The 27,387-nt window shown below is 38.2% G+C and overlaps 1 protein-coding gene across 2 annotated transcripts in view; it reads left to right on the forward strand.

Annotated features, from left to right (window-relative positions):
- The window catches only part of LOC135082519 (phosphorylase b kinase gamma catalytic chain, skeletal muscle/heart isoform), a 44,294-nt gene that overhangs the window by 3,175 nt on the left and 13,732 nt on the right, over nucleotides 1–27,387 (forward strand). The window contains exons 3-9 of one of the 2 annotated variants that reach the window (XM_063977319.1): nucleotides 798–930; nucleotides 10,571–10,722; nucleotides 13,495–13,585; nucleotides 16,601–16,630; nucleotides 18,077–18,183; nucleotides 18,678–18,775; nucleotides 21,070–21,153. In XM_063977319.1, coding sequence (XP_063833389.1) covers nucleotides 798–930; nucleotides 10,571–10,722; nucleotides 13,495–13,585; nucleotides 16,601–16,630; nucleotides 18,077–18,183; nucleotides 18,678–18,775; nucleotides 21,070–21,153 — 695 coding nt within the window. The remainder of the gene's footprint in view (nucleotides 1–797; nucleotides 931–10,570; nucleotides 10,723–13,494; nucleotides 13,586–16,600; nucleotides 16,631–18,076; nucleotides 18,184–18,677; nucleotides 18,776–21,069; nucleotides 21,154–27,387) is intronic. The other variant, XM_063977320.1, reaches the window with a different exon arrangement.

Raw genomic sequence — 27,387 nt, forward strand, 5'->3', positions numbered from 1 at the left:
TAATTACATTTTGAACAGGAGATACAGGCCATCATGGAATGATAAGGACAAATAAATTTGTTGCACGAATTACAAGTATTTCCAGTACTTTGATTTCGCTTTCTTCCGCAGTCAAAGTAGCGACCTAAAAAACTCCGCTGTGATGGTTCTGAGTTAGATGGCTAATCACTGGTCTGAGAAACTTGTTCTCTTGTGGAAGAATGTGCACTTCTTCATTAGAAACCGAAGAGTCGCCAGAAGATACGCTTACATTGTCAATTACTTCTAGCCATTCTGCAATTTGTGCTTTTTGTCTATTGTTCATGATATTTATCTGAAATACAATGATTTTATTGAAAACACAAATGTAAATACATACCTATGCCGTAATTATTTATTATAAAGCATTAATTTACACTAATAATGCAAAAACAAACACATTAAGTAAAAAAGGTAACTTAAAAAATACTTACGTAATTGGTCGCGCGGATTACACGCGTAGACCATCGGCATTTACGGGGCTCCTGCGACACATCCACAAGCGACCTGGCGCTCACACGTCATTAAGTGTGATCTTCGACTATGCAACTTAAAGTACACGAAGTATCAAAACGATCGCGTTGACCGATTTCAAAATATTCGACAATTTGCACGAGTGGATTACGGGTGTAATCCGCGCGACCACTGTAGGGTTAAGGGCTCCGCACCTACCAGTGAGAGCACTGACCAGTGATCGTAGTGCTATATCAAAACATATTATCTTACTAGAGTCCCTAATTAAAGATTATTGAAATTAAAAATAATGTCTCATTTTCCAGTTGAGCTGCAAGATGTGTTCGAATCAGAAACGTTCATATTCTTGGTGTTCGAGCTGTGCAAAAACGGAGAGTTGTTCGACTACCTCACGTCTGTCGTCACGCTGTCTGAGAAGAAAACTAGGTATATTATGAGGTAAGATATGAGTTCGTTACGTTGCCTTATCTTTGCTTTGTTTTTAAATGTGTTTTAGTCTAATTATAAAGTTATTCAGATAGCGTAATGACTGTCTGGCCTAGCTAATTAAGTGGATTGCAAAAAAGTTTGAATCCCACTAGGAGCAAATACAGTGTGTATGATTTCCTAACAATAAAATAAAAAAGTCAAGTATAGTGTTACTCGATTTAACGACAAACCTTATAACGTCGAAATCCACTTTACCATGTCCTACATTTTACATTTAACGTCCACTCTTTATAACGTCGCTCAGTCCCTTGACTGTCGTTAATAGAGTTTACACTGTATTAGTGTTATGAGCACGACCATTTTATACCTGAAGTCTGCTGGGACCTTAGACTAATGTCTAAGGGCCTAGGGCGCATCAAACTAAGGCTTAGTTGCACCTAGAGAGAGATGCGCAAATCATATCCGGAACTAGACTGAACCTGGAACGATTAACTTAACCTTCGGAACTAGTTCCGTTAACATGTCTTGACTTACTTGACTTATGGTCCTATGTCCCCTAGATGGGACAGAGGGCGTCCACAACAGTCCTCCATCTCGTTCGGTCTTGAGCTTCTCGCTTGATCTCGCTCCAGGTCTTGGCGATCTTCTTCGCCTCGTCCGCTACAGTGCGCCGCCAAGTTTGCCTGGGTCGACCACGTTTGCGTTTTCCTTGGGGATTCCAATCCAGATGGGTGCCATGTGATCGGGGTCCCTTCGGAGAGTGTGGCCAATCCAGTTCCACTTGCGGCGCTTGATCTGCTGGTCGATCGGAATTTCGTGGCAGCGTTCCAATAGCTGGACGTTGGAGAATATGCCAGTATATGCCGAGAATTCGGCGAAGGCAGCGGTTGATGAAGACCTGCAGCTGGTGCGAGATAACCTTGGTGACCTTCCACGTTTCACACCCATAGAGCAGAACGGATACCTACTAGGGCGCATCAAACTAAGGCTTAGTTGCACCTAGAGAGAGATGCGCAAATCATATCCGGAACTGGATTGAACCTGGAACGATTAACTTAACCTTCGGAACTAGTTCCGTTAACATGTCCGCGGAACTAGATAGTTCCACCGATAAGTTTTCAGTCATTGCGACGTAATCGGTCATAGTTCTCCAATGTATAAACAGTTCCCATACTTCCCATTGATAAACGTAATGTAACATGTCAATCTTGCACCACCTAACTTTCACTGGTGTTTTTTGTGTCGAGTTTGACACATTTTTGTCGTCAGTTATAGTTAAATTAAGATGGTGCAACTGGTTTAATTGTATCGTCTATGAAGCCTATATTTATCATAAAAGTGCGTTAATCACCTGCCAGCGATACAACCTTTGCAATGTCAACTAGGTGAACTGGGTCTTTAGGTACCTACATAATGCGGCGTTGACTCGCTCGTGGTAAACGAAATAAGCGTACAATAATTTTGATGTAGTAATTAACCTTCTACGTTAACTTTTGGTGGACAAATTAAGCGTACAAAGTACTTTTGATATTTAAACTCGTAGTACTAAATAAGAGTAGGTATACATACATGTAAGTTACATTAGTATAGTAGGGAATTTAGTGCAATGATTTGTATGGAGACCCCTCCACTTTGGTATAGAAGGCTCATTTTTGCAACAGTGGTTATTTGGGTGCTCCTGAGTGGATTTCCGTCGGTAGACATCGGGAGCCCCCCCTGTGGTAGCAGGGGGAGGGGGGGGCAAGTTTCCTTCCGCCGCGCTTCACTTTAAGGCCCATATCTTCAAAACTATGGGTACTAGGGCAAGTGTGGTATCATTTTCGGATAATTAAAGGATGGCGAATTCATTTCTAGAACAACCTTTTTGCCTTTTCATACAAAAAAATTGAAATATTGAGTAAAATTCACAAAAACCAAAAAGTATTTTTTTAAATAAACGTCGTTTACTTTTAAACCACTGGAGATAATCTAATAAAAAAAATATGACCTGAAAGCTACATTTATCAGGATTATAAAAATATAACATTGTATGGTACTTTTTTCGCAAAAAGTAGGTGAAAAAAATTTTTTCTTCAGGACAGCGGGCGAATTTTATTGCGCATCGGAAAAAAAAAATTATTTTATCCATGAATTCATACTATTTGGTTCATAAGCAAGCAAGGATTATTATTTTAGAATTTATTTAGAGTTGCTGGCACATCAATCTACCATAATTTGTATTTTTTCGTCAATTGATTTTGAACTCTATGTGTGAGACATAAGGTTGAAAATAGCTTAAATACATTTTAATATTGAAAATATCATAAGAAGAAAGCACTATATAAAGAACTTTAATTTGTCTAAACGTCTTAATGATTATTATTATTTTAATTAACAGTTTTATTTCTACATACAATTGTACCAGTGATTTAACGGAAAGGTAAGTGTAAGGAAAATGAGGTTTCACAATCATAGTACAGGATATATTTTTAGCACAAAGGTTACGGCTGTGACCGTTTTAGTTGTTTTTTTCAGACAGCACCAGCTTCTGCACTACTTCTTGCACTTACATCTCACCATTTCCAGGCAAGCCTCGGCAGCTACGGGCAAACCGGTCCATTAGGCTCCATCTTGCTATCGACTCTGGTCCACCCCCAACCAGTCGGGTAAAGGGAAGACTCGAGTCGGTTGCTTGCACCTGATCCTATACGCGAATCCCTTGATATACTGCCAGTAGCCAAGGCTGATACAAAGCTGCTGCTGATGTCTGGGTTATCTTATGTAGGGCCTAAGCTAAGCTAGGTCTAAGCGTAGTCCACAGCGACCCATTAGGATCTTTATGCTCCGTTTTTTTATTCCCTATCATCCAAAAAAATCCTATCCATTAGGTGAATTAAGCGTCTGAGTGAAAGCCTTCTAAGTCTTTTGATGCCGGATATGCTGACCCAAGCAGACCCATCCTTACAGTATTGATTCATGGACCCCACATGTATTCCACATGCTCGAGAGCTGTCTTCTGTTGGTAGGCCTATTTTGTGGGACATGTGGTTCGTTCCATAATGCCCAGTTTGCGTACCAGTAATTGCTTGGGCTTAGGTACCTTTTATTTCCGTTTAATGAGTTTTCTCCATGACCTTGTGTTTCCCTTTAGGAATGATTTGGAGAGGTTTATCTTATATCGTTGGAGCTTTTCCATTTAGCACTGTGCTTCTTGGATATGGCCATATTATGGCCATGAGGTATGCCGTTAGATAAAGGTAAGTATCAGTTCTGACCCAATAGGTATCGCCTCTGACCCTGGTTTCGCTAGACTGTCGGCTCTCCCATTGCATTTGATCCGTGTATGTCCAGGTATCCCACATCAGGGACACTTTCATGCCTTCCGAGTTTGTTCATCTACACTCGACGTCAAATAAATCGCACCTCCCGCAACAAGCATTTTCAAACGTATGCATCCCCACTTCCCACCAATATTGGTACCATTTAAAAGCCTAGTTCTAACCTTCATTTCATTAAAGGAAAGGTTTTTACCCCAAAAATGTGTCTTTAGAAGGATCCAGAGTCACTTCTTCAAAAAATAGGTAGTTACGCTAGAGCCAACTTTTATGGCTATAAAACTGTTAAGTTGGGTTTAATTGCTATCCATCTGTTAAAGAGGACACGTGAAATCATTATTTGGTTTTATAACCATAAAAATTGGTCTAATTGATCCCATAGGTGGGCCCAAAGTGAGGTATTTTTTCAAGTCACATTTATGGTATATGTTAATCATTTATTAAGAAATTAAATGTGTTTTTCTTTAAGGATATTTATTGGGCTTTCAAATAACACCAATATTGTTGGGGTACCATGATTGTGTCAGAAGAAAATCGTTAAAGTTCGCGTCGCGGAAGGTGCGGTTTATTTGATGTTGAGTATATCTAGAATAATTCTAGACTCAACCTTCACTGAGGCGATGGCTTTTTGTTTGAGTGCTGCCTGGCTGTGGATCAGGATGTAAATATTGCGTTTTTTACACCCCTGTTCTTTAGTGCACACATATCATAGCGTAGAATTCAGCTTGAAACACTGTAGCAAACCTCCTTAAGCGTTCACTATGTTCGAAGTGTGTAAACACGACTACTGTAAAGTAGTCGCCCGTTCCCGTTCCCAAGGCCATCTTTACAGTGGCGGCGTAAGTCCTAAGGCACCCTCTGGTAACCCCCACGATTTTGGGGTTACCTACCGATTCCAAGATTGAAAGACAATGACATAGACCGCAGACTTGTTATGCAGATGCGCCAGTGAGTACTAATCTGTGCGACATGTGTCACCCTCTGATGCTTGGCACCCGGGGCGTTCTTTGTCTTCGTGACTTTGAGCTATCAGTAAACCAGATTAGGCTGTTCTGTTGGGATTTTGGTCCTCTTTTTAGTCATCCCTTGTTCAAGATCTATCCACTTACTTATTAGATCAATCCAAGGGGTTCGCGTATAGGATTAGTTGCAAGCAATCGACTCAGTCTTCCCTTTACCCGACTGGTTGGGGGTGGACCAGAGCCGATAGCAAGATGGAGCCTACATGGACCGGTTTTCCCGTAGCTGCTGAGGCTTGCCTGGAAATGGTGAGATGTAAGTGCAAGAAGTAGTGCAGAAGCTGGTGCTGTCTGAAAAAAACAACTAAAACGGTCACAGCCGTAACCTTTGTGCTAGAAATATATCCTGTACTATGATTGTGAAACCTCATTTTCCTTACACTTACCTTTCCGTTAAATCACTGGTACAATTGTATGTAGAAATAAAACTGTTAATTAAAATAATAATAATCATTAAGACGTTTAGACAAATTAAAGTTCTTTATACATATAGTGCTTTCTTCTTAAGATATTTTCAATATTAAAATGTATTTAAGCTATTTTCAACCTTATGTCTCACACATAGAGTTCAAAATCAATTGACGAAAAAATACAAATTATGGTAGATTGATGTGCCAGCAACTCTAAATAAATTCTAAAATAATAATCCTTGCTTGCTTTTGAACCAAATAGTATGAATTCATAGATAAAATAAATATTTTTTCCGATGCGCAATAAAATTCGCCCGCTGTGTCCTGAAGAAAAAATTTTTTTCACCTACTTTTTGCGAAAAAAGTACCATACAATGTTATATTTTTATAATCCTAATAAATGTAGCTTTCAGGTCATATTTTTTTTATTAGATTATCTCCAGTGGTTTAAAAGTAAACGACGTTTATTTAAAAAAATACTTTTTGGTTTTTGTGAATTTTACTCAATATTTCAATATTTTTGTATGAAAAGGCAAAAAGGTTGTTCTAGAAATGAATTCGCCATCCTTTAATTATCCGAAAATGATACCACACTTGCCCTAGTACCCATAGTTTTGAAGATATGGGCCTTAAAGTGAAGCGCGGCGGAAGGAAACTTGCCCCCCCTCCCCCTGCTACCACAGGGGGGGCTCCCGATGTCTACCGACGGAAATCCACTCAGGAGCACCCAAAGAACCACTGTTGCAAAAATGAGCCTTCTATACCAAAGTGGAGGGGTTCTTGCACTAAATTCCCTACTAGTATTCAATACCAAGCCTCCGAGTACAAATCTCTTACTCATCACACTAAGGCTGAGTTGCACCAACTTACTTTACCTTTGATAAACGTCAAAAATCTGCCAAACTCCATACAAAAAGCACCGGTTATTGTTATTGTTACGGTTAAAATAAGGTGGTGCAACTCAGCCTAACATTTTTTTTATATATGCTAGACAAGGCAGGTATTTGACCGCAATCGCATCTGGATTTATCTTCGGTTGAATGCGAACCATCAACCAAAACAACACGAACCATTAGACCACGCAATCGTCAATAGATGGCGCTTTGAAATATTCTTTTTGAGCCATTATTTTTGCGATAAAATTAAACAAACTGCTTCTACACTTCAATCGTTCGCCACTCCCTTGTACGATTAATTACAATTGTTTACCATTTAGAGAGATAAACACGTATTGGGGTCGATACGCCTATTTTGTAAGCATTGACCCATATAAGCAAATATTAGATCTAGGATCAAATGTTTTCCTGTTTTATTTATATGTAATTTAAATAAAACAATCATATTTTTATCTCGAACAGTGACGATGTCGGTTTTTCAGAATAAGATAAATATTTACTAAGAATAATGATGAGTTACGACAATTTTATTGTTTACAGATAAACTATAAAATTGTTGTAATCTGTTTACTTTATAAACAAATTAGCAGTCTTTTGTTTTAACATTAAATTAAATCCAATCTCTTTGAATACGATGATATTGGTTTAAATACTTTAAATACATTTATTCAAATTTATGTATGCGAGTCATTTCTACTAGTATCTTAATATGTAAGTCTAGATATTAGCACGTCACTACCTTGTTTAATATACCACGCAATCTTGTATACCCATTCTTATAAGATACACCATACAAGAAGGCATGGTAAATTCAGTGAACTGCTCCTGAATCGAATGTACCTACTACTACTATTTCTATTTATTTATATTAACCGGCAGACAGTGGTGACTGAGTTTGTTGCGGCGCTTCTTCTCAGCACTTGCCAAATGTTGGTCTCGAAGCGCTGGTAGGGTAAAAAGATTATGAGACATGTAGAGGCTCCTTAAGAGCAAAATGACGATTTGTAAGAACTATTTATTAGTCCAAACAAATAAAGAAATTTTGACTTTTGACTTTGACTTTATTAATAACAACTCATTAGTGTATTAAATCCATATAAAGCTACCTCCATTTATAAGAAAACTATTGTTTTTACTTCTTGAAGAAGTAGCAGGATAATATCATTTTAACCAGTTATTCTAATTACAGATTTAGCGCATCACTCAGTTAGTGATAGCTGGTAGGGCCCGCCGTGTAGGCGTGTGGTAGAGCAGGGATTCCCAATTTTTTTTTGCCAAGGAACCCTAATTGATTATACTTTTCCTAGCGGAACCCCCGTACGTACTACTCCGCCCGCACGCCCTGCCCCTCCCTTGTGCGTAAACAAGTCGGTGCGCGCGAACAACTTCGGTCACGAAACGTGGGATAATATTTTTTACGGAACCCTTGCGGCCTTTCCGCGGACCACCTTTCGGGAACCGCTGTGGTAGAGAAGGCTTTGTCCGGAAGCCCACAGTTTCCTCCCACTTATGGCGAGTGGCGGAGCACCGGGGTCTTTTTAGTTGGTATGCCTCGTCCTTCTGACTTGGTGAGTCCCACATAACCTACCCTGTCCCCGCAGGGTAGGTATGCGATTCAACGCATTTTTCCCCGTAAAAAAAGACTTCAGATCTCGCATAAGATTTATTTATATGTATTATCTGACACGTCATAATAATATGTATGTCGCCCCTCGTGTCGATCCCATACCCCAGGCAATGACTGAGACAAGCGTTAGGTTTAAAAGTTTAATGTTTAATTTATCATAAAAGACCTCTGTCTCAGTTAAAAATTGCTGGGATCAATATAATCTCTTTAAAACAGCTTTGAAGATCTTGAGTGAGATGCCAAAAATACCACAAGATTTCGTGGCTACGTGACATCGCGTTTGTAGCATTGGCTAATTAAATTGTTTGTTGTTGAATCTATTCGTTTTACGCATAAAGACCGTCCTAATTATAAAAATAGGACGTTGTGTTTGTTTTTTGTGTTAAAATTCAAGTTTGTTATCAATCTCGAATTTTAAGTGGCCCCCTATGGTAGCATATACAGGAAATTTGTTTTCAAAGGGGTGACTTAAAAATTAGGGATTGATGGTGAAAACGGGCATGAAGACCGTAGATATTTACAGTCAGCGTCAATTACTTCGTGAGTTCGTGACACCTAAAGTAGCCAAAAAGTTCGCAACACGTCTTTGTTACAATTGGAATAAGGTTGTGTTGTCGTCTTTTTTGCCACTTTGAGTGTCACGAACTATTTGACGCTGACTGTACGAGTTATACCAAGCATCATCATAATTTCAGCTTATTTATTTATTTATTTATATAATTCACTGTGGACTTACAGTTTTACCCAAGACGTCCATCAGCGGCAGAAGTACAGAATACACGATTTACATAAATAGGTGCTTAAATATTATGCGACAGAAAATTGTATACCTCCAAAATATACTGAGCCATACTGTCAACAAACACGTAAATATGGGTTTTTTTTCGCGAGAAGCGCATTTAATGACGTCAGTGCTCTAATTGTAGGGCAGTTTTGTGCATTGCGGGTGCGCGTCACGGGCACGTTGAATAGCCTAGGGCGTCTCCGCGGAGCCACCAGGCCTCTGTCAGTGTCCACACACAGCTTTGGGACCGATATACCTATCCTGCTAAGAGCAGCCGGGCTATCAATTTTTCCTCGCATAATCAGGGTATAATGTTGGAGGCCTATATCCAGAAATATTGTTTTTATAATTTACTTAAGTACTTATTAAAGTATTAAAAGAACATTACATTTTGTAAATACGTTACGAAACGTGTTTATAAACTGACTCTACATTTAAAAAACATTTGCAAACACGTTACCTACTTAGCTACGTCTTAGAAAATTCATCTTAATTCCTATTTATCTAATATCCTATCTCCTAATAGGATCCAAATTCTAATCTAAATTCTTTCATCTAATATCCTATTTCCTAATAGGATCCAAATTTAGACATTTATACCAAAAGTTGTTTATTAATTTTTAATTAGATAATCCAAATTGCTGTCAAACATCTACGTTGCTATAATTACGTCTTAGGAATCCAATTTTTAGAAAATTGTATATGCTTATTCGTTTTTAATTAGATACCAATTTGTTGTCAAACATCTATACACGCGCCAATTCTATACAATAGTGTTTGTATACAATAGCTGTGCGCTGCGATATCTCAGTTGTCATGAACCGCGACTCAGTCGTAAGCTAGCTCTCGCGTCGTACTGCGCTCCTGGTACCTAGTGGCCGACTTATTCTAGTTTCGCTGATTTTAACACAGTTTTTACACTAATTAACCAATTAATTAACACAAAATGGCGTTGTGCGTCCATTCCAGAGCTGTTCAAGAGTTGAAAACGAAGGAAACCAACGAGTGTGTGAATTTGGTTACATTATACGAAGTAGCTTTAGTTGTTTTGAAGTGTTACGCAAGGTAAATTAAATTAAATAGCGTAAATAGTTCAATGCTCTCAAGTTAAATTATTTGAAAGTGTATTTAAACCGGGATTTATTTAAGAAATCACTTTTGTATCGTTAAAGTGGCTGGGTAATAATCCGGATTTTGTAATCCAATTTTATCGATATATTTAAGTCGAGATAACCTGTCGCGATTTTTTCGGTCACATAAACAAGTAAATCTTTCTTTATCATTTGATTTACAACAACTTATATTTTGTACTGTAATTTTTAAACTCATGACAGTTGAAAGAAATCCCTCAATAAATTGAGAATATTGAGATTGCTTTTAAGTTGTCATGTAATTTTATTTAATTAGATCTCCAACAATGTTTTATCTTAATTACACTGGACAGTATTTATCAGGAAATGTTGATTTTGCATCAAAAGCAAAATGCGGGTGTCATAATAAGTCAAATAGCGACGCCACACTTTCACGGTCGATTGAGATCGATCAATATTCAAGGAATTTGTAATTTAAAATATCTCAAACATAAAACGTTCTTTGCAGACAAGTCCTGGAAGGGGTAAAGTACGTGCACAGCAAAAGCATAGTCCATCGAGATCTGAAGCCGGAGAACATCTTGCTGGATGACCAGCTCAATGTCAAGATCACGGACTTCGGCTTCGCTAAGGTGCTGAAGGACGGCGAACGGCTATTCGGTGAGTAGAAGTGAAATGGAAGCTTATCTTATAGGCTGTAAGGAATCAAGTCGTAAAGCATCCCGCTTGATGACCAGCTCAACGTCAAGATCACGGACTTCGGCTTCGCTAAGGTGCTGAAGAACGGCGAACGGCTATTCGGTGAGAAGTGAAATGGAAGCTTATTTTATAGGCTGTAAGGAATCAAGTCGTAAAGCATCTCGCTTGATGACCAGCTCAATGTCAAAATCACGGACTTTGGATCTGCTAAGGTACTGAAAGATGGTGAACGGCTATTCGGTGAGTAAAAGTGAAATGGAACTTATATTAAAGGCTGTAAGAAATCAAGTCGTAAAGCATCTCGCTTGATGACCAGCTCAATGTCAAAATTATGGACTTAGATTCGCTTAGGTTCTGAAGGACGGCGAACGGCTGTTCGGTAAGTATCATCATCATTTAGTCAATCATTCAGTCATCACTACAGGAGCACAGCCCTCTATTAGAGAGCATAGAGGATTTGGCATACCTACACACTCCAAGCTGGCTCGTCTGGTTGAGGTTTTGAGGAGACCTAATATTCTCATGTATCCCTTAATCACCTTTACCTTTAAGACATCTACGGGAAGATTGGACTGATGGCTAAAGTCCTCTAAGTTTCTTTAGAAAGAGAGTAATCACTCTAAGCACGAGACCACTGACGCGTAGACATGGTAAAAAATTGAGGTGTCTGCTATGACAGTCACTAATCAGGATGTCAGAGCAAGGCTGCGGCCTTAGTTGTTACAGCCCGTATGGTAGTAGATTACAGCTTTATCATAAAATTCAATGTCACAAAGCGCATAACAAGTTTACATTTTGCATTATTTCGAAAGCTGTATAAATCAGAGCACCTTATTATTCCTACACATTTAGAGTAGGCGCACACCGTTGATTTTTTGTCGGCCGATAGTTTAGTCGGGCAGTTGATCAGTATGGGCATGTATGGGAGTGCGCACACTACGCCGATTCGATTTGGCCGATTCTTCATACAATTTAAAATCGGGCACAACTATCGGCCAACTAAAAATCATCGGTGTACGCCTACTCTTAAAGAATAAGTAAGTTAGTGGAGTAATATTATTGCTTTTTCCAACGCGAAAGAAAACTCTACGCTCATTTTTTAAGACCACTTCAGCTTTACATAGTCGTCTATTTGCAGTCACCAGCATATCAGAATAAACTTTTTGTGGTAATACCGCACTTCTTACAACTGCACAATATGCCATATTCCCTATGACGCACTTGCTGCCGTCACGGTCTAATACAGCTGGTACCATCTCCGCTTACATCTGGTTAGAATGCGATAGTTTCACTTACAAAGGGCTTTGTTTGTATTACAATGGAGGAACTGGTCTTTTAAGGAGGAGACAACTAATAGAAAACAGCGATAAGATGCAAAAAGTACTAAGGTGTGAAAATGTAACAGACCACAAAAAGAAGAGAAGTTGAATCTGTCACGATACATTGTCTAGAGGCCCAGCTTAGTTCGTTTATCTTTGAAATACCTACTATTCTGGAACATTATTTCGCAGTCCATGCCTCGCACTCTCAGAACTAGTGTCATCCATACATAGGGAGTATATTGACTCCCTTGGTTTTTCCGTGGTGCGTGGTTCTTAGGCCCAGCGTATCAATCTCAGTATCTTCATGTGTCATTATTTCAGCCATAGGACGTCCACTGCTGAACATAGGCCTCTCCCAATGCTTTCCATGCTGCCCGGTTGGTAGCGGCCTGCGTCCAGCGCCTTCCTGCTACCTTTATTCACATTCTGCTACAGATTCTTTTGTTTTCTGGGAAACCGACTCTACAACAATGCTAATTCTACCCTCACCATCTACCCTCTTCTGCATCGCGAGTGTAAAAAGAAAGTTTCAGAGTGGCTCATGGACTTGAGCTATGATGAAACCGAAAAGCTAATAACAGTGTTAACATAAATACCAAAACAAATAGGAAATTATTATTATTATGGTAGTATAGGTTAATATATTATTTACTTAACATTCTCTAAAGAAGCACTCACATTCACGCACACACACACACACACACACACACACACACACACACACACACACACACACACACACACACACACACACACACACACATATTTCTTGTATTTCTTGTAATTCTGATACGAGTAAGTTAATATTAAAGTGTAATAAATTAAAGCTTATTAGTGACCTGAGGTGGTGGGAGCCTGATGACCTGTAATACAGGTATACTAAATACCTAGCATAGGCATCAGACTCACACAAGAATGAACATCAAACGTATCTTATACATTCACTATGTAATTCTGTTCGATTTTTTGTGTGAGTAAAAATAAAGATTTATTATTTATGATGTCGTCGGTCCACCTTGTGGGTGGACGTCTCACGCTGCGTTTTCCGGTACCCGGCCTCCACTCCAGAACCTTGCTGCCCCATCGGCCGTCAGTTCTTCGTACTATGTGCCCTGCCCATTGCCACTTCAGCTTGCTAATCCGTCGGGCTATGTCATCGACTTTAGTTCGTTTACGGATCTCCTCATTTCTGATTCGATCTCGTAAAGAAACACCGAGCATAGCCCTCTCCATAGCACGCTGTGCAACTTTGAGCTTCTGTATAAGGCCTATAGTGAGAGGCCACGTTTCGCTCACTCACCAACCCGCCTGCCAAGCGTGGCGAGTATCGGCAATGATCCCCCCAATGAGGAACACAACAGCGTGTATTAATTAATATTAAACTAATTCAATGCCGTGTGTTTGTCTACAGAGCTATGCGGCACTCCAGGCTACCTAGCTCCTGAGACGTTGAAAGCCAACATGTTCGAAGACGCGCCAGGATACGGGATGGAAGTCGATGTGTGAGTATACCTTACGACCTTACCTTATAAAACCTTTTAACAAACCAAGCTAGTTCAAATTTGGACCTCAAGTCAAGATCATTAAGGACCAAAATTATGTACAAGACTCACATAATGTTCAACCTTATGCCTTGCCTCTTGTGGTATAGATCGTTTCATCTACGAAGACGCGCCACACCATTCTTCCGCGAATGTTTGAGTGTTATCGGTACACGCTAAATTATCTATGACTGCACACGCACACTACAATAATGATGCTCGGATTGCTCGGATCAAACTCCCAGCAACCTGTGCTTCCCTCGACCAAAAATTGGTGGGGCGCGTCTTCGTGGATGAAACGATCTACGAGTATAACGATATTCCCACTACGAAGGGCTGATATTGTAGGAATGTTCGAAAACATATTTATTATTATTTATGCATGATGTAATTCAACAAATGACTATGTATCATCTATTTGTTTACCCATATTGTTGCGATTAGGTATGACGCGATCCAGTGATTTTGCCACGCCTATTAATTACTGGAAACAGATAACAACTCCGATTCTCTTAGGCTGGGTTGCACCATCTTACTTTAACATTGAAAAACGTCAAAAATCTGTCAAAATCCATACAAAAGGCACCGGTTATCGTTATAGTTAACGTTAAAGTTAGGTGGTGCAACTCAGCCTTAGTTAATTTGTATTATCCTGGTGTCGTGGTGAATCTCATTCTCAGAAAAATTAAACCTTTTCTTATAACTCCTGCTTTGTATTGTATTGGGGAGAAGTTGATAGTATACTCCGAATTTCTTCTACATTCTGCTGATAAAATTAATTAGTCAAAGGCTATCTGTCGGGATTTCCTAGTTGGGTTTTTTTTATACAGAACTAGCGGCCGCCCGCGACTTCGTACGCGTGGATCCCGTTTTACCCACTTTTCCCGAATTTTCTTTGCTATAAACCTCACGGAGCCCGAGACCTTTCCAACGAATGCAAAACCGTGGAAATCGGTTCGTGCGTTCTGGAGTTATAGCGTCAGGGAGGAAAACCCGACTTATTTTTATATAATAGATAAAGCAGGTCTTTGACTGCAATCACACTTGATGTGATGCAGTCTAAGATGATACATACCTGCCCTGTAAGTGCCTATTCACTCTCGCCTTGAAGAGGCCCGGACAGTTATATTCGTGTCCAAGCTGTAAATCATGACAGAAGTAATGAATGAGAATGATGAGGATTAGTTTTTTTTTCACTATTACCTCCTTCAGCGCCTTTTTGCTGTACGGCTAGCACGAAAAACTTTCGAGTTCAAATCGTTTGCGTACTCGAATCGCAATCAAAAGATTTAGTAAGAAAACTACAACAGCGCCCTTGTGAAACGTGTCGTAAAGTGAACTTAGTATGATATGTGGTTGCACGAAACTATTTTGAGAATCAAAATTGTCAAGTTATCGTTTAATTCAAAGATTAAGTATCGAATTTTATCGAATACACAAACGATTCGAAGACAAAAGTTGTTCATGCTAGAGGTACTGAACAAAAAAAAAAAGAAAACTGCCTTAGGTGGGATAGACATTGCTAAACGTGAATGTAACTTTTTGGATGCAGCGAAGTTCTCACCGGGGAGGTGAGAACTTCGCTGCATCCAAAAAGTCGAAATCGAACGTCACATTATACGCATCAATATGTCATAATTTATTATCATTACTTTGTATTCTTACTCAGTCATCAAAACCCGTGAATCGTCCAAGGAGACAATGTCAAGTGTCAGCATACGCTGTCAACTTATCAGCGGCTGCGAACCGTCCGAATATATCCTCGACTGATAAGTGACGCACTTCTTCTGATCTTTCAGCCACCACTGAACTTTGACAGCGGTAATGGACTGTTTACACAGACATTGCACTTTCCAGAAATGTCAGGGGATATAAAAGATTATGAGTTTAGATATTGTACTAATCGATGCAGTTATTTTATAAATAAATAAAATAGAAATATCTGATTGTTACGTAATGTAATTATAATAATAATTCTGATTGATAGTTTTTTTACTAAACTGTCACAAAATTATACAATGTTTCTAAAAAAAGTACTGCTTAATACTATTTTAAGCCAAGGCTGGGTTGCACCATCTTACTTTTATAAAATTCTCTAAGTTCAGCATTACAATTATTTGTTTTATAAAACTATTCCAATTTAATATTATTCCTCAACTAAATTCTAGAATATTTAATTTGATTTGTGTTCTTTAACTTTTTGATCTAATTGTAACACCATCGTGCCAGTATTAAGCTAGTTATAATGTTTGTTTCTTTAATAAAGAAAAAATAAATACTTTGTGTGACCTAAACTCACGGAGGCAATAAGTTAAATTATGTAATTTATTAAATTAATTAAATCGTAGATCCTTAATTAATGTGAACAGACTATAAGTTACGGGGTTATCCGAAATCAAAGTGACGGACACGCGCCACAGATAATGAGCAATATTTATAATATAACTAATAATAATAACGTAATAACTAATATACGATTAGATAATACGCTTGTATACAGCATCAGCATCCTATTTAATTTATATCTCTCCTAATTAAATCGGTTAATTAGGATTTAGAATACACATTGATGATAAGACAGAAATAAATTATTTGCTTCCCTTGGTATTCTAGAAATATGTAGTTACTAGCTTTTGCCCGCGGCTTCACCCGCGTGAAATTTAGTTTGTCACAGATCGTCATAAATTATAGCCTATATGTTATTCTGGGTTATAAACAATAATACTGCAAATTTTCATCACAATCCGATCAGTAGTTTTTGCGTGAATGAGTAACAAACATCCAGACATCCAAACTTTCGCATTTATAATATTAGTAGGATAAATAATAATCATTGCTACTAAAAGGAACCATATTTGAAGATTGTCATAGACAAAGCAATAATCCTTAGATGTTACCAACCTATAGAAAAAAAATCAAGTATATTTTTTCCAAAAAAATCTGTCTGTAAATAATTTGTTTCTCTTTATTTTTCAGTTGGGCGTGTGGAGTCATCATGTTCACCTTGTAAGTCAAATTTATTTATTAATTTAATTAAAAGTCATTTATTAATTTAATGTTTGCAATAAGCCCTTTGAAATCAGCTTTGTTTAGAAGACCCAGTAATCCCAGTTATTTTAGGGTCCGTATAGACTAGTAGAGCATTTACGGCTATAAAATGATACTCCGACAAACGTTACTTCGACATTTACTCCGACACTAATGAATATCGACATGACTTTACTTCGACATTACACTACTTAGACAAAGGCAAATATCGTTTGTCTGAGTAGTGTAGTGTCGAAGTCATGACGATATTCAGTAGGTAGTGTCGGAGTAATGTCATGTCGAAGTAACGTTTGTCGGAGTAGCATTTTATAGCCAGCATTTACTTGTAATAGAACAGAGAGCTGCTCTATTAAGTTCTGTGTCACCTTTACACGAACCAAACGTCGTACATTTTACCTGTATGTACCATTCGTAAGAAGAACGTTACGTTACATAGAAATGCTCTTGTCTACATTCAGCTTTATAAATAAGTATGCATAGACAACAGCACATCAGACTATTAATGTTTATTCCAAATCCGCCCCTACTGTAACTACATCAAAAACCTCAACATGCCGACATATTAATACTGTGTGCATGAAAATAAATAAAACATACCAGACAAGCTTAAAATCGAATGATTTTTATCGATAAAGTTATGTAACTCTTACGTATATTATGTATAATAATATGTGATAAGTAAATGATGCGATTGCTTCATTACATTTGAGTTTAATATAATCTTTACGCTCAAATAAAACAAGTATCGATATTACTTCAACTTTGGACTCGAGTCCGGAATTGAGTTATATCGGATTGTCGAATTTCCTTAATCGATTAAGAACCTTATATAATTTTATACAAATTTTATCTTAACTAATATTAAAAGTTCATGATGATGACAAGAGACGCGACATTTTCGTGTCGCACACTTCAAAATATACTCAACATCAAATAAACCGCACCTACCGCGACGCGAACTTTAAAGATTTTCTTCTGACACAATCATGGTGCCCCAACAATATTGGTGTTATTTGAAAGCCCAATAAACATCCTTAAAGAAAAACACATTTCATTTCTTAATAAACGATTAACATATACCATAAATGTGACTTCAAAAAAGACCTCACTTTGGGCTCACCTCTGGGATCAATTAGACCAATTTTTATGGTTATAAAACCAAATAATGATCTCACGTGTCCTCTTTAACAGATCGATAGCGATGAATCCCAACTTAACAGTTTTATAGCCATAAAAGTTGGCTCAAGCGCAACTACCTATTTTTTGAAGAAGTGACTCTGGATCCTTCTAAAGACACATTTTTGGGGTAAAAACCTTTCCTATAATGAAATGAAGTTTAGAACTAGGCTTTTAAATGGTGCCAATAGTAGGGTATCTGTTAAGTTAGCAAATATTCCATTACAGACTGGTGGGATGCCCGCCCTTCTGGCATCGCAAGCAGATGGTGATGCTGAGAAACATCATGGAGGGAAAGTACTCCTTCACCAGCCCCGAGTGGGCTGATATATCAGGTTCGTATGACTTTTCCCACCACTGCAACTCCTGTATAGCCAGGATCTACAGCTTGGCCCCAATGAAACCCAACCAGAAGGTTGAGTAGTGCCGGGGGATAGCTAACTGTCTGAAAGTGCTCTTTGGGATAGGCTGCTGCTTTGTCTTGGAACCAGGAATGAATTTTCGTATTATGAACTAGCTTGGGAATCAACCTTTTATTAATTAGTAGTGAGGTCAAGTTATACTTCAAGATTTTAAACCGTAAAAACCGATGCACCATTGCGGACAACCTTTATCTCTAGACAGTTCAAAGTAACTTTGTGAACGTTTGTGTTGGCAATAGTCATTTATTGGGTTTGAACCATTTTGCCACCATCAAGTAAAGAGTCAGTCAGGTAGACCTCATACCCAAAAACTTATATTATTATCTCGTAGCTGCCACAAGTAAAAATTTGCTTTATAGTCATATTTTGTGATTTAAATCTAACACAACTTACTTTGTACTTTACAGAAGACCCTAAAGACCTGATCAGGCGGTTACTAGTCGTGGACCCCAACGAAAGAATCAATGTGGCCGAAGCTCTCAACCATGCCTTCTTCCACACCGTGGTAAGTTTCTTTAAGTTTATGGTAGCCTGGTACTTCAAGTCTTGGATACAGTGGAAGACAAATGATGCGACATGTTTAGTTACATTGTTGTACTGGATTTGTCTCCCATTTTGTGTATCTGGAACATAAATAAGAGGTCTATTCCACTTTGATCAACTGGATTTGATAACCCAGGCCATCAAGCTAGACTCCAAGCGACACTTTGGTGTCCTTTGATCACCCATGGATAAGAAGTCCACTTTGATCACCTAGGTGATATTATCCATGGGTGATCAAAGGACACCAAAGTGTCGCCTTGAGTCCACTTGATCACCTGGGTGATCAAATCCAGGTGATCAAAGTGGAATAGAACAAACTAGAATGTGGTCGCTCATCTTACAAAATTTCTTAGTGTTTCCAAAAATTTTTTTTATTACTTAGTTTTTGTTAGGTACTTTTGTCGGTGTACCTCACAATGATCCATAGACAAAACAATCAAATGATGCAATGTTACATGAGAAATGTGAGATTAGTTCCAAAGATGTCAAAGTACTTTTATCGATACCTACTTGCTACTGTTATCGATACCTAGAATTATTATTTTGTTATTGTGACACACTTTTAATGGCATTACACGGTCGGTGCATTGCCACTATAGTCTATAGGTCAGACTATAGTTGTGGCTAGAGATTTGTTCCCGGGAAATCCCGGCGTTCCCGTTTGCTCTTGAGTGGGAATATTGGAGCCTGATGCGAAATATATTTTCGGTTTGGATATGTTTCTGAATGCGATACATGACTCATAATATTATTATTTTCTTTTTTTATGCGGCAATACACGCCTCTCTTTTGTCTTGACCATAGTCTTGGCAGAGTTTATCACTTACAAATAATAAACTATCTTATCGATAGACTTTTAAAAAGTTTTAGGGTTGCAAATGGAATAAATGACCCATGATGGTCAACAATAAAGAAATTGTAGGAACAAGACATGATGGAATAAAATACATTTGTACTTATTTATATGGAATGAACGACCACATTCTATAATTAAAAATTTAAAACCTAAATAATAAGTTTACTACAGTTAACTTAAAAATCTTAAAGTAAATCACAAAAAAAATTGCATTTTCGACTAAACACTAGTAGCTTACTCTTTTCTTGTTTTTCTTCTGCTTAAGAGTAACTAATGCGTAGAAATTCAACATTTACCACTTATTTTAATAATATTTCTTTCTATTTCTTTCTTTACATGCAATATTGTGACATTGCATGTGGCACTGTAGAGCTTATTTCTGCTGCACTTTAAATGCGTTTTTATTTCAATGAGTTAAGAGTCATTTGCTTTAATATTTAAGACAGTTATTTTTTGATTGGCAAATAATCATCAGTCATTTTTAGACACATACCCCCTTACTAATAAAAAGTTACACAGTTGTTGAACACTGTTTTAAAATGACATTTTCATACTAAACGTCACAACACTGTTCAACGAGCGTGTAAGTTTTATTAGTAAGGGGGATAGTGTGAATTAAAACTCAAAACAGGATTCAAACTGAATCACAGATCCTGATGTGATTTGATTGACACAATCAAAGGTCTGAGATCTATGTTTGAGATTGGATGTGGTTTTGAGAGACGTTTCGTGATACGGTCCTTGCTATATTTTTGGATCTATCCTTCTCACTCATAGCAAAATACTGATATGAGTGACAAATACAGAAAAACGTTAAAATGCAGACAGAGCCTTACTGTTGACTTTGGCAATGTCAAAGTAGACACTAGATGTATTTCAGGCCTCAAAACGTTAAGGTCACCATGTAGTATGACATACCATTATTAGAAATGTGATTCGAATCAATAATAATAATTAATTAGGAAATGAAAAAACTCTATTTTAGTAAATCAAACTAGACATAGCATTTCAAAAGATAAACGTCACATATGATTATACAGGGTGTTAGGTAAATGGGTATATGAGCCGACACTAGCCCATGTTAACATGGTCATATAAATGGTATGGTGAAGTCAGAAAATTGATATCTTCATTTTAATTATTTTATTTTTCATACAAATCGGATTTTATAAAATTAATTTTGTATGAAAATTTAAAAAAATAAAATGAAGATATCAAATTTCTGACTTCACCATACCATTTATATGACCATGTTAACATGGGCTAGTGTCGGCTCATATACCCATTTACCTAACACCCTGTATAATGAGCCATCATTAATAGAAACTGTCGCACGCCAAGCCGCTTGAAATAGAAACGCATAATATCTAAACGCACACTACATACGTTTCTCCCTGTAGCTATGGGACCAGGACATGACCCCTCTGAAGCAGTCTCTCTCGAGCAGCAGTCGGAGGATGTCTAGGATCGAACAGCTGACCATGGTAATTTGTGTGACGTATGCATCATCGGGGATAACACCAGAGTAAATACAAATGAGTAGGTCATCTTCATAGAAACGCACCGAGCGCGGTTTGTATGTGAGCGCGCCAATACGTATGCGGCGCGCGCGCACTCACTGACAAAATTTATCGGGGAGTCAGTCGTGGTTGCGCCGAATTTTGACCGTACAAACCGCCCTCGGTGCGTTTCTATGAAGATAACCTACTCATTTGTATTTACTCTGATAACACATAACACACTCATACTATGTCACTGAGTTTTTTGGAAAGCAAAAAGCCATTTAACATGCCATAATTGCGCCCGTATTCACAAACGATGCTTGCTGAAGTGAAGCAAATCGAACGCACAGCGTTGAATAGAGCTCTGCGATTGGTTAATGTGCGACCCTGTGCGTCCACGAGCACTGTAAGACCGCATAGTAATGTTTGTGAATACGGGCTTTTACACACTCATACTACTGTGTCACTGGATTTTTGAAAAGCAAAATTTTATTTTATTTTATTTTATTACGTATACAAAACAGGACAATGTCCTAAGCAATACAATGACAATATGAAATAAAAAGCAAAACCAGACATTATCCCAAAGCATGTATACACAACATGGAATATTGCCAAGCAGTTGTTGTAAAAATCATGCAAATGAATCTAAGCCTAAAACTATTACAATTTTATTAAAAATATAGTTAAATTAATGTTACAGTCAGTTAACATTTTCTAAAAGGATGCCAATTGTTGACTTTTTGAATCGAGGTAAATTATCATTAAATATATCTATTTTATTGTGATTAGAAACTGTGATTTCGTTGTACAGGCGACACATTCTTACAATAGGATTGAAATAAGAAGTGTTGTTTTTGTAAATCTGAAGAGTGAAGGTGTTTGAGAATGGACAACGAGATCTGGGCTTAATATTCAAATTGATAGAGGAGAGAAGACTAGGGGAGTCTGTGCGTGAGTTTATAATTTTAAAAAGCTGCACCATGTCGTGACACTTACGTCGAGTCTCGAGGGTCACGACGTTAAATTTCATCAGTCTATCGCTGTATTTTGGTAAGGTTCTACTAAGTCCAAGCCGATAACAAAGGATGCCCAAGAATCTCTTCTGGATACTTTCGATTAGGTTGGTGTGAACTGCATAGAATGGAGACCAAACTGATGAATTATATTCCAAGATAGTTCGTACAAGGGAAAAATAGAGGCAAAGCAAACTGCGAGGTCTTCTAAAGTCTTTCGTAGTTCTGCTTAAAAAGCCAAGAAGTTTTGAGCATCTGGACACTATATCCTCATAATGAGCATGGAAACTAAGCTTTTCATCAAATATAACTCCAAGGTCACGAGCAACACTTTTTCTGTGAAGCACCTGTTCGTTTAGTTGGTAGTCAAACCTGATTTTATCCCTAGTACTCCCAAATGTTAGAACAAAACACTTTCCGACATTTAGATGCATTCGATTCTGAACGCACCAACTCTGGATCGAATCTAGGTCGGTCTGGAGGGTCCCACAATCCCTGACACTCTCAATAATTGAGAAAACTTTAAGGTCGTCTGCGTACAGTAGACAGGGGGATTGAATTTGGTCTACAAGGTCGTTTATAAAGGCAATAAAAAATAATGGGCCCAGATGTGAACCTTGCGGCACTCCGGAACTTACTGGTGTAGATGAAGACGTAAAACCCTTCAGAGCAACCAACTGACTTCTGTTATGCAAGTAAGATTCAACCCAACGCAACAAGTTACCATGAATGCCAAAAGATGCCAATTTTGCACATAACAATCTGTGATTTACTTTGTCGAATGCTTTAGAAAAATCTGTATATACGCTGTCAACCTGCGCTCTCTTGGCAAAAGCATTACAGAGGTAGTTTTTGTATTCGAGCAGATTAGATGCAGTGGATCTGCTTTTAACGAAACCATGCTGCTTAACAGAGAGAAAGGGATAGATGTGGTGATACAGGTGATCATAGACCAGCGACTCGAACAATTTACCAAAACAAGAAAGTATACTAATTGGACGATAATTTTCACAATTAGATCTGTCGCCAGATTTATGGATGGGAATGACGTGTGCCATCTTCCATTCAGAAGGAAAAACTCCCATTTGGATCGAAGCATTGAAAATGAGACAGAGTGGCACACTCAACTCCTTGTCGCATCTTTTGATTAGAAGTGGAGGTATTCCATCCGGACCGGCTCCCTTATTGGCATCAAGCCTCGCAATCCGTCTCTCAATGTCTTCGCGAGTAATCACAATATTTCTTAAAATATTGTTACTGCGAATCGAAGGCACATCAATGTCTGCAAGATTAGTATCTTCCTCATATACAGAGCTAAAGTAGTTACAGAAAAGCTCGCATATCTCACTCTGGTCACATGAGATTCGATTACCATAATAGACAGTTTGGGGGATGGTACCAGAGTTTTTCTTTTTATTATTTACAAAACGCCAGAAATTTTTGACATCGGTGTCCAGAGATGACTCGACTGAAGAAATGAAAAGCTTGTAATCCCTTACCATTAGATTCTTACAGCGTGCACGAAGCAAGGAAAACGAATCATAGTCACGTGGGTTTTTGAATTTTTTGAAGCACCGGAAGTATTTTAATTTTTCTTTTAGACAGTTCTTTAAGGCTGATGAGAACCATTTTGGATATTTATTAGATTCACACTTGACTAAAGGAGTGTGTTTGTTTATTATTCTTCTAAGTTCGGAGTAAAATACGTCAATCATATCATCAATATTTTGAGATCGTAAAATTTGCTCCCAATCGGTTGATACCAGGTCAGTACAAACCGCGGAAAAGTCACATTTGCGGAAAGGACAATGTTCGTTCTCCATACATTGTTCGCCTAAAAACCAACAATTTTGACATATTACTACCCGAAAGCGAAATAATACGATTCTGTGTGTAAGAACAATGATTCCTGATGGACACTTGCCATAAAATTAATGATTAAGAATATTAAATCACAGCGATTTTATAATATGTCGTTTATGACAACATGGCGTCTAATGTATTGTGTGAATGTATGAACACCGATTCGCGAAAAATGTTTTGTATTGTCGTCACGCCGAGTCGCAGCCAAATAGTATAAAATAATAGAACAAGTTTTAGAAATACAACTCGGCATTCCACTTTATAATATGCCCACATATTGCACGTAAATAAACAACATGAATCGTAGGTTGTTTCCACCCTTGTCATCTGACACATGAAATAAACTCCTATTGTATTATAGATATCGAAGCCGAATCGTATATAATAATAGAATGGGTTTTGGAGATCACTCGGGGTTCCACTTTTATAAAATACCTACATATTGCATAAAAATAACACGAATCATGAGTTTTCTTTTCACCATTTACATCTGACACGAGATAACAAACTCATATCTCCATGACTACCGTCGTAGTCTATGCCAAAGACTACAATATTTTGAGCAAGAAGTTTCAAACCTTAGCGGCTACGGTAACCCCTGGGCCACATACATCATGATAACATTCGGTCGACACCGGAACGAAGTCTTGCGATTATGCAAAAAAGCATCGTATTCTAGTGCGGCTATATCACGTTCAACCGGGGTTTTAATTCGACTAAAGTCCTGACTAAAGACTGGAAGAAAATACGCCGCATTGTATGAGCACTTCGTGTTCGTTAAAGCGGCTTCAGATCTAGAGCCCACATAGTTTTCTTTCCAATAATATCCGCAAGTAGCGCTGCATGATCTTTACAACAAAAACGGCAATAGTTATTAAGGTGCCAAAATGGACAACACGCATAAGTTGTAATATTAAGTTAAATTATGATTTAATTTAAAGTTTAGATCACATACATTACACTAGTCTTTATTTCACCTCAATCCATCCAGTATTACCGAAGATAGAGCCTCGAGAAGTTTACGGACCTTTTAAAATTTTCAAAAATTTCCAATATTCGCGCGTGACGTCACAACATGATTTTTCAGCCCCCGCACGTTAACCCATTTACCACTTTTTGTCTTTTTCCAAATAAAATAAAATTTTACCCAACTGACAACTGTTGTTAGTTGTCATCGTTCAATCACATTTCAAACCCAAAAGTAACCATTATTATGCCACCTATTGCCAATTTTGTGCACTATTAAGCCATTTTTACATTTATGTATGCGCTATAGATGCTAAGAGCGGATTATACGAAAATCCACCCCTAATGGAGTAAAACGAGGTCCACGCGTACGAAGTCGCGGATGCGAAAGTTTGGATGTCTGGATGTTTAAAGTAAAGTAAAGTCATGTTTATTTCTCACTAACATAACAGATAATATTATGATATTTATAATAACAAATAATCAGGAAAAATAAAAAGTCAAAATGTTGGACGTTGGTGGGTTGATACCTGAACTAGGAAGATTCCTGTGTCTTAGGTTTGTTACTCTTTCACGCAAAAAGTACTCAACGGATTTTGTTGAAACTGTACAATATTATTGTTTGTAACCCAGATTACCATATAGGCTATAATTTATGCCGATCTGTGACACTGAATTTCACGCGGGTGAGGCCGCAGACATAAGCTAGTCGTGAAATAAATAGGAAAGTTCAAGGATCTGAAACGTGATCGCTTACTATGGGCCTCATAAGAAGGCTCAAGGTCACCCAAAGGGCGATGGAGCGGGCTATGCTCTGGGTTTCCCTGCGTGATCAAATCAGAAATGAGGAGATCCGCAGGAGAACCAAAGTGACCGACATAGCACGCAGAATTGCTAAAATCAAGTGGCAGTGGGCGGGACACATAGCTCGTAGATACGATGGCCATTGGGGCAGAAAATTTCTTGAGTGGCGACCACGGTCTGGAAGACGTAGTGTGGGTAGGCCTCCTACTAGGTGGACCGACGATTTGGTAAAGGTCGCGGGAAGAACCTGAATGCGGGCAGCACAGGACTGTTCATTGTAAAAAACCTACGGAAAACCCAAAGGCCTCTCGCCTTTGTCCAGCAGTGGCTGTAACGACGAAATAGGAAAGAATGTAAAATTATCAAAACTTTCTCTAATGCAGCATTTTTCCAATTTCTCAACGAGCGCGGCAATCACACTTAACTAACAGGCTAACAGAGAGCATAGCGAAATCTATTTAAACACCAATTTTCAAAACTCCCAGAACACTCTCCAGGTAACCACGTTAATTTGTACCAAACGACTGGATTATAATTTAGCTGAAATAAAAATTTGGGTACCTACATCTTCTCAAAAACAAAAGAAAACTGGTGCTAAAAGGGTTAAGTGACATTTTGACATTTGTAGAGGGGCTTGTAGAAGGGGAGGCTATGGTGCTGAATGTGAATTAACTCGGGTGTCATAGTAACATTAGGTTGCTAAGCTTGATGATGAAAAGAAAAATATTTTATTCAATGTACATAGTCTGGTCATAAGTTCTGTCATATGATAATAACTTTTGAATTTTGAATGAAGGTCTCAAAAACATTTTTTACTGAATTTGAATTAGAAAGAAAAAATATGCGATAGTTCGAATTTTATTGTATGTGTAGTGGACGCATAATGAAGTCCGAACTGCAGTTGTCACGCTGCATTGGTGCGGCTACGCGCCAAAGCATATTTTAGTCGCGATGAAAAATTTTAGTTCATCTTTTCATTAAATGATAGGTGTCTATGACAGACAGCTACACATCACTATCGGTCGATCTCATTCGGTCCGCGCGCGCGTTCACTCTTCCATTCACTGTATCCCCCTCTCGCCTATAGTTTCAAAATACTTTGTCCTATCCATGACATTGACAGTGGAGCGCCACCGTCAATACCGGATCGCTGGTTCCGATTTTTGCCATGTTGGAAACCATCTAATTGAACGATGGTAGCGCCCCCCTGTCATTGAGTTTGGTGGGACAGTTCAGCGTAGGTCATCTATATCAGCCACCGAACCGGCTTGCCGGCCGGCACGTTAACTCCAATTTCGATGTAATATAATTGTCTAAAGTACAATAAATTCTCTAAACTAAATAATGTATTTCTTTAATTAGTTCTGCGTGAACAATAGGTACAATGAAGTTTTAAGTGTAAAAAATAAAAAAATAAAAGTAGTTGCCCTCTCACGGATAGGGAGACCTAGTAGTAGTGGCGTTAAAAGCAGTGAAGGCGAGAACCCAAAGAATCCCATGCTTTATAACTGTTTACCCTGGAGGTAGTCTACAGCAGAAACAGGGTGAAATTAAAACCAGACATCGT

This window comes from Ostrinia nubilalis, chromosome 21, assembly GCF_963855985.1.
Source record: "Ostrinia nubilalis chromosome 21, ilOstNubi1.1, whole genome shotgun sequence".
Lineage (NCBI taxonomy): Eukaryota > Metazoa > Arthropoda > Insecta > Lepidoptera > Crambidae > Ostrinia > Ostrinia nubilalis.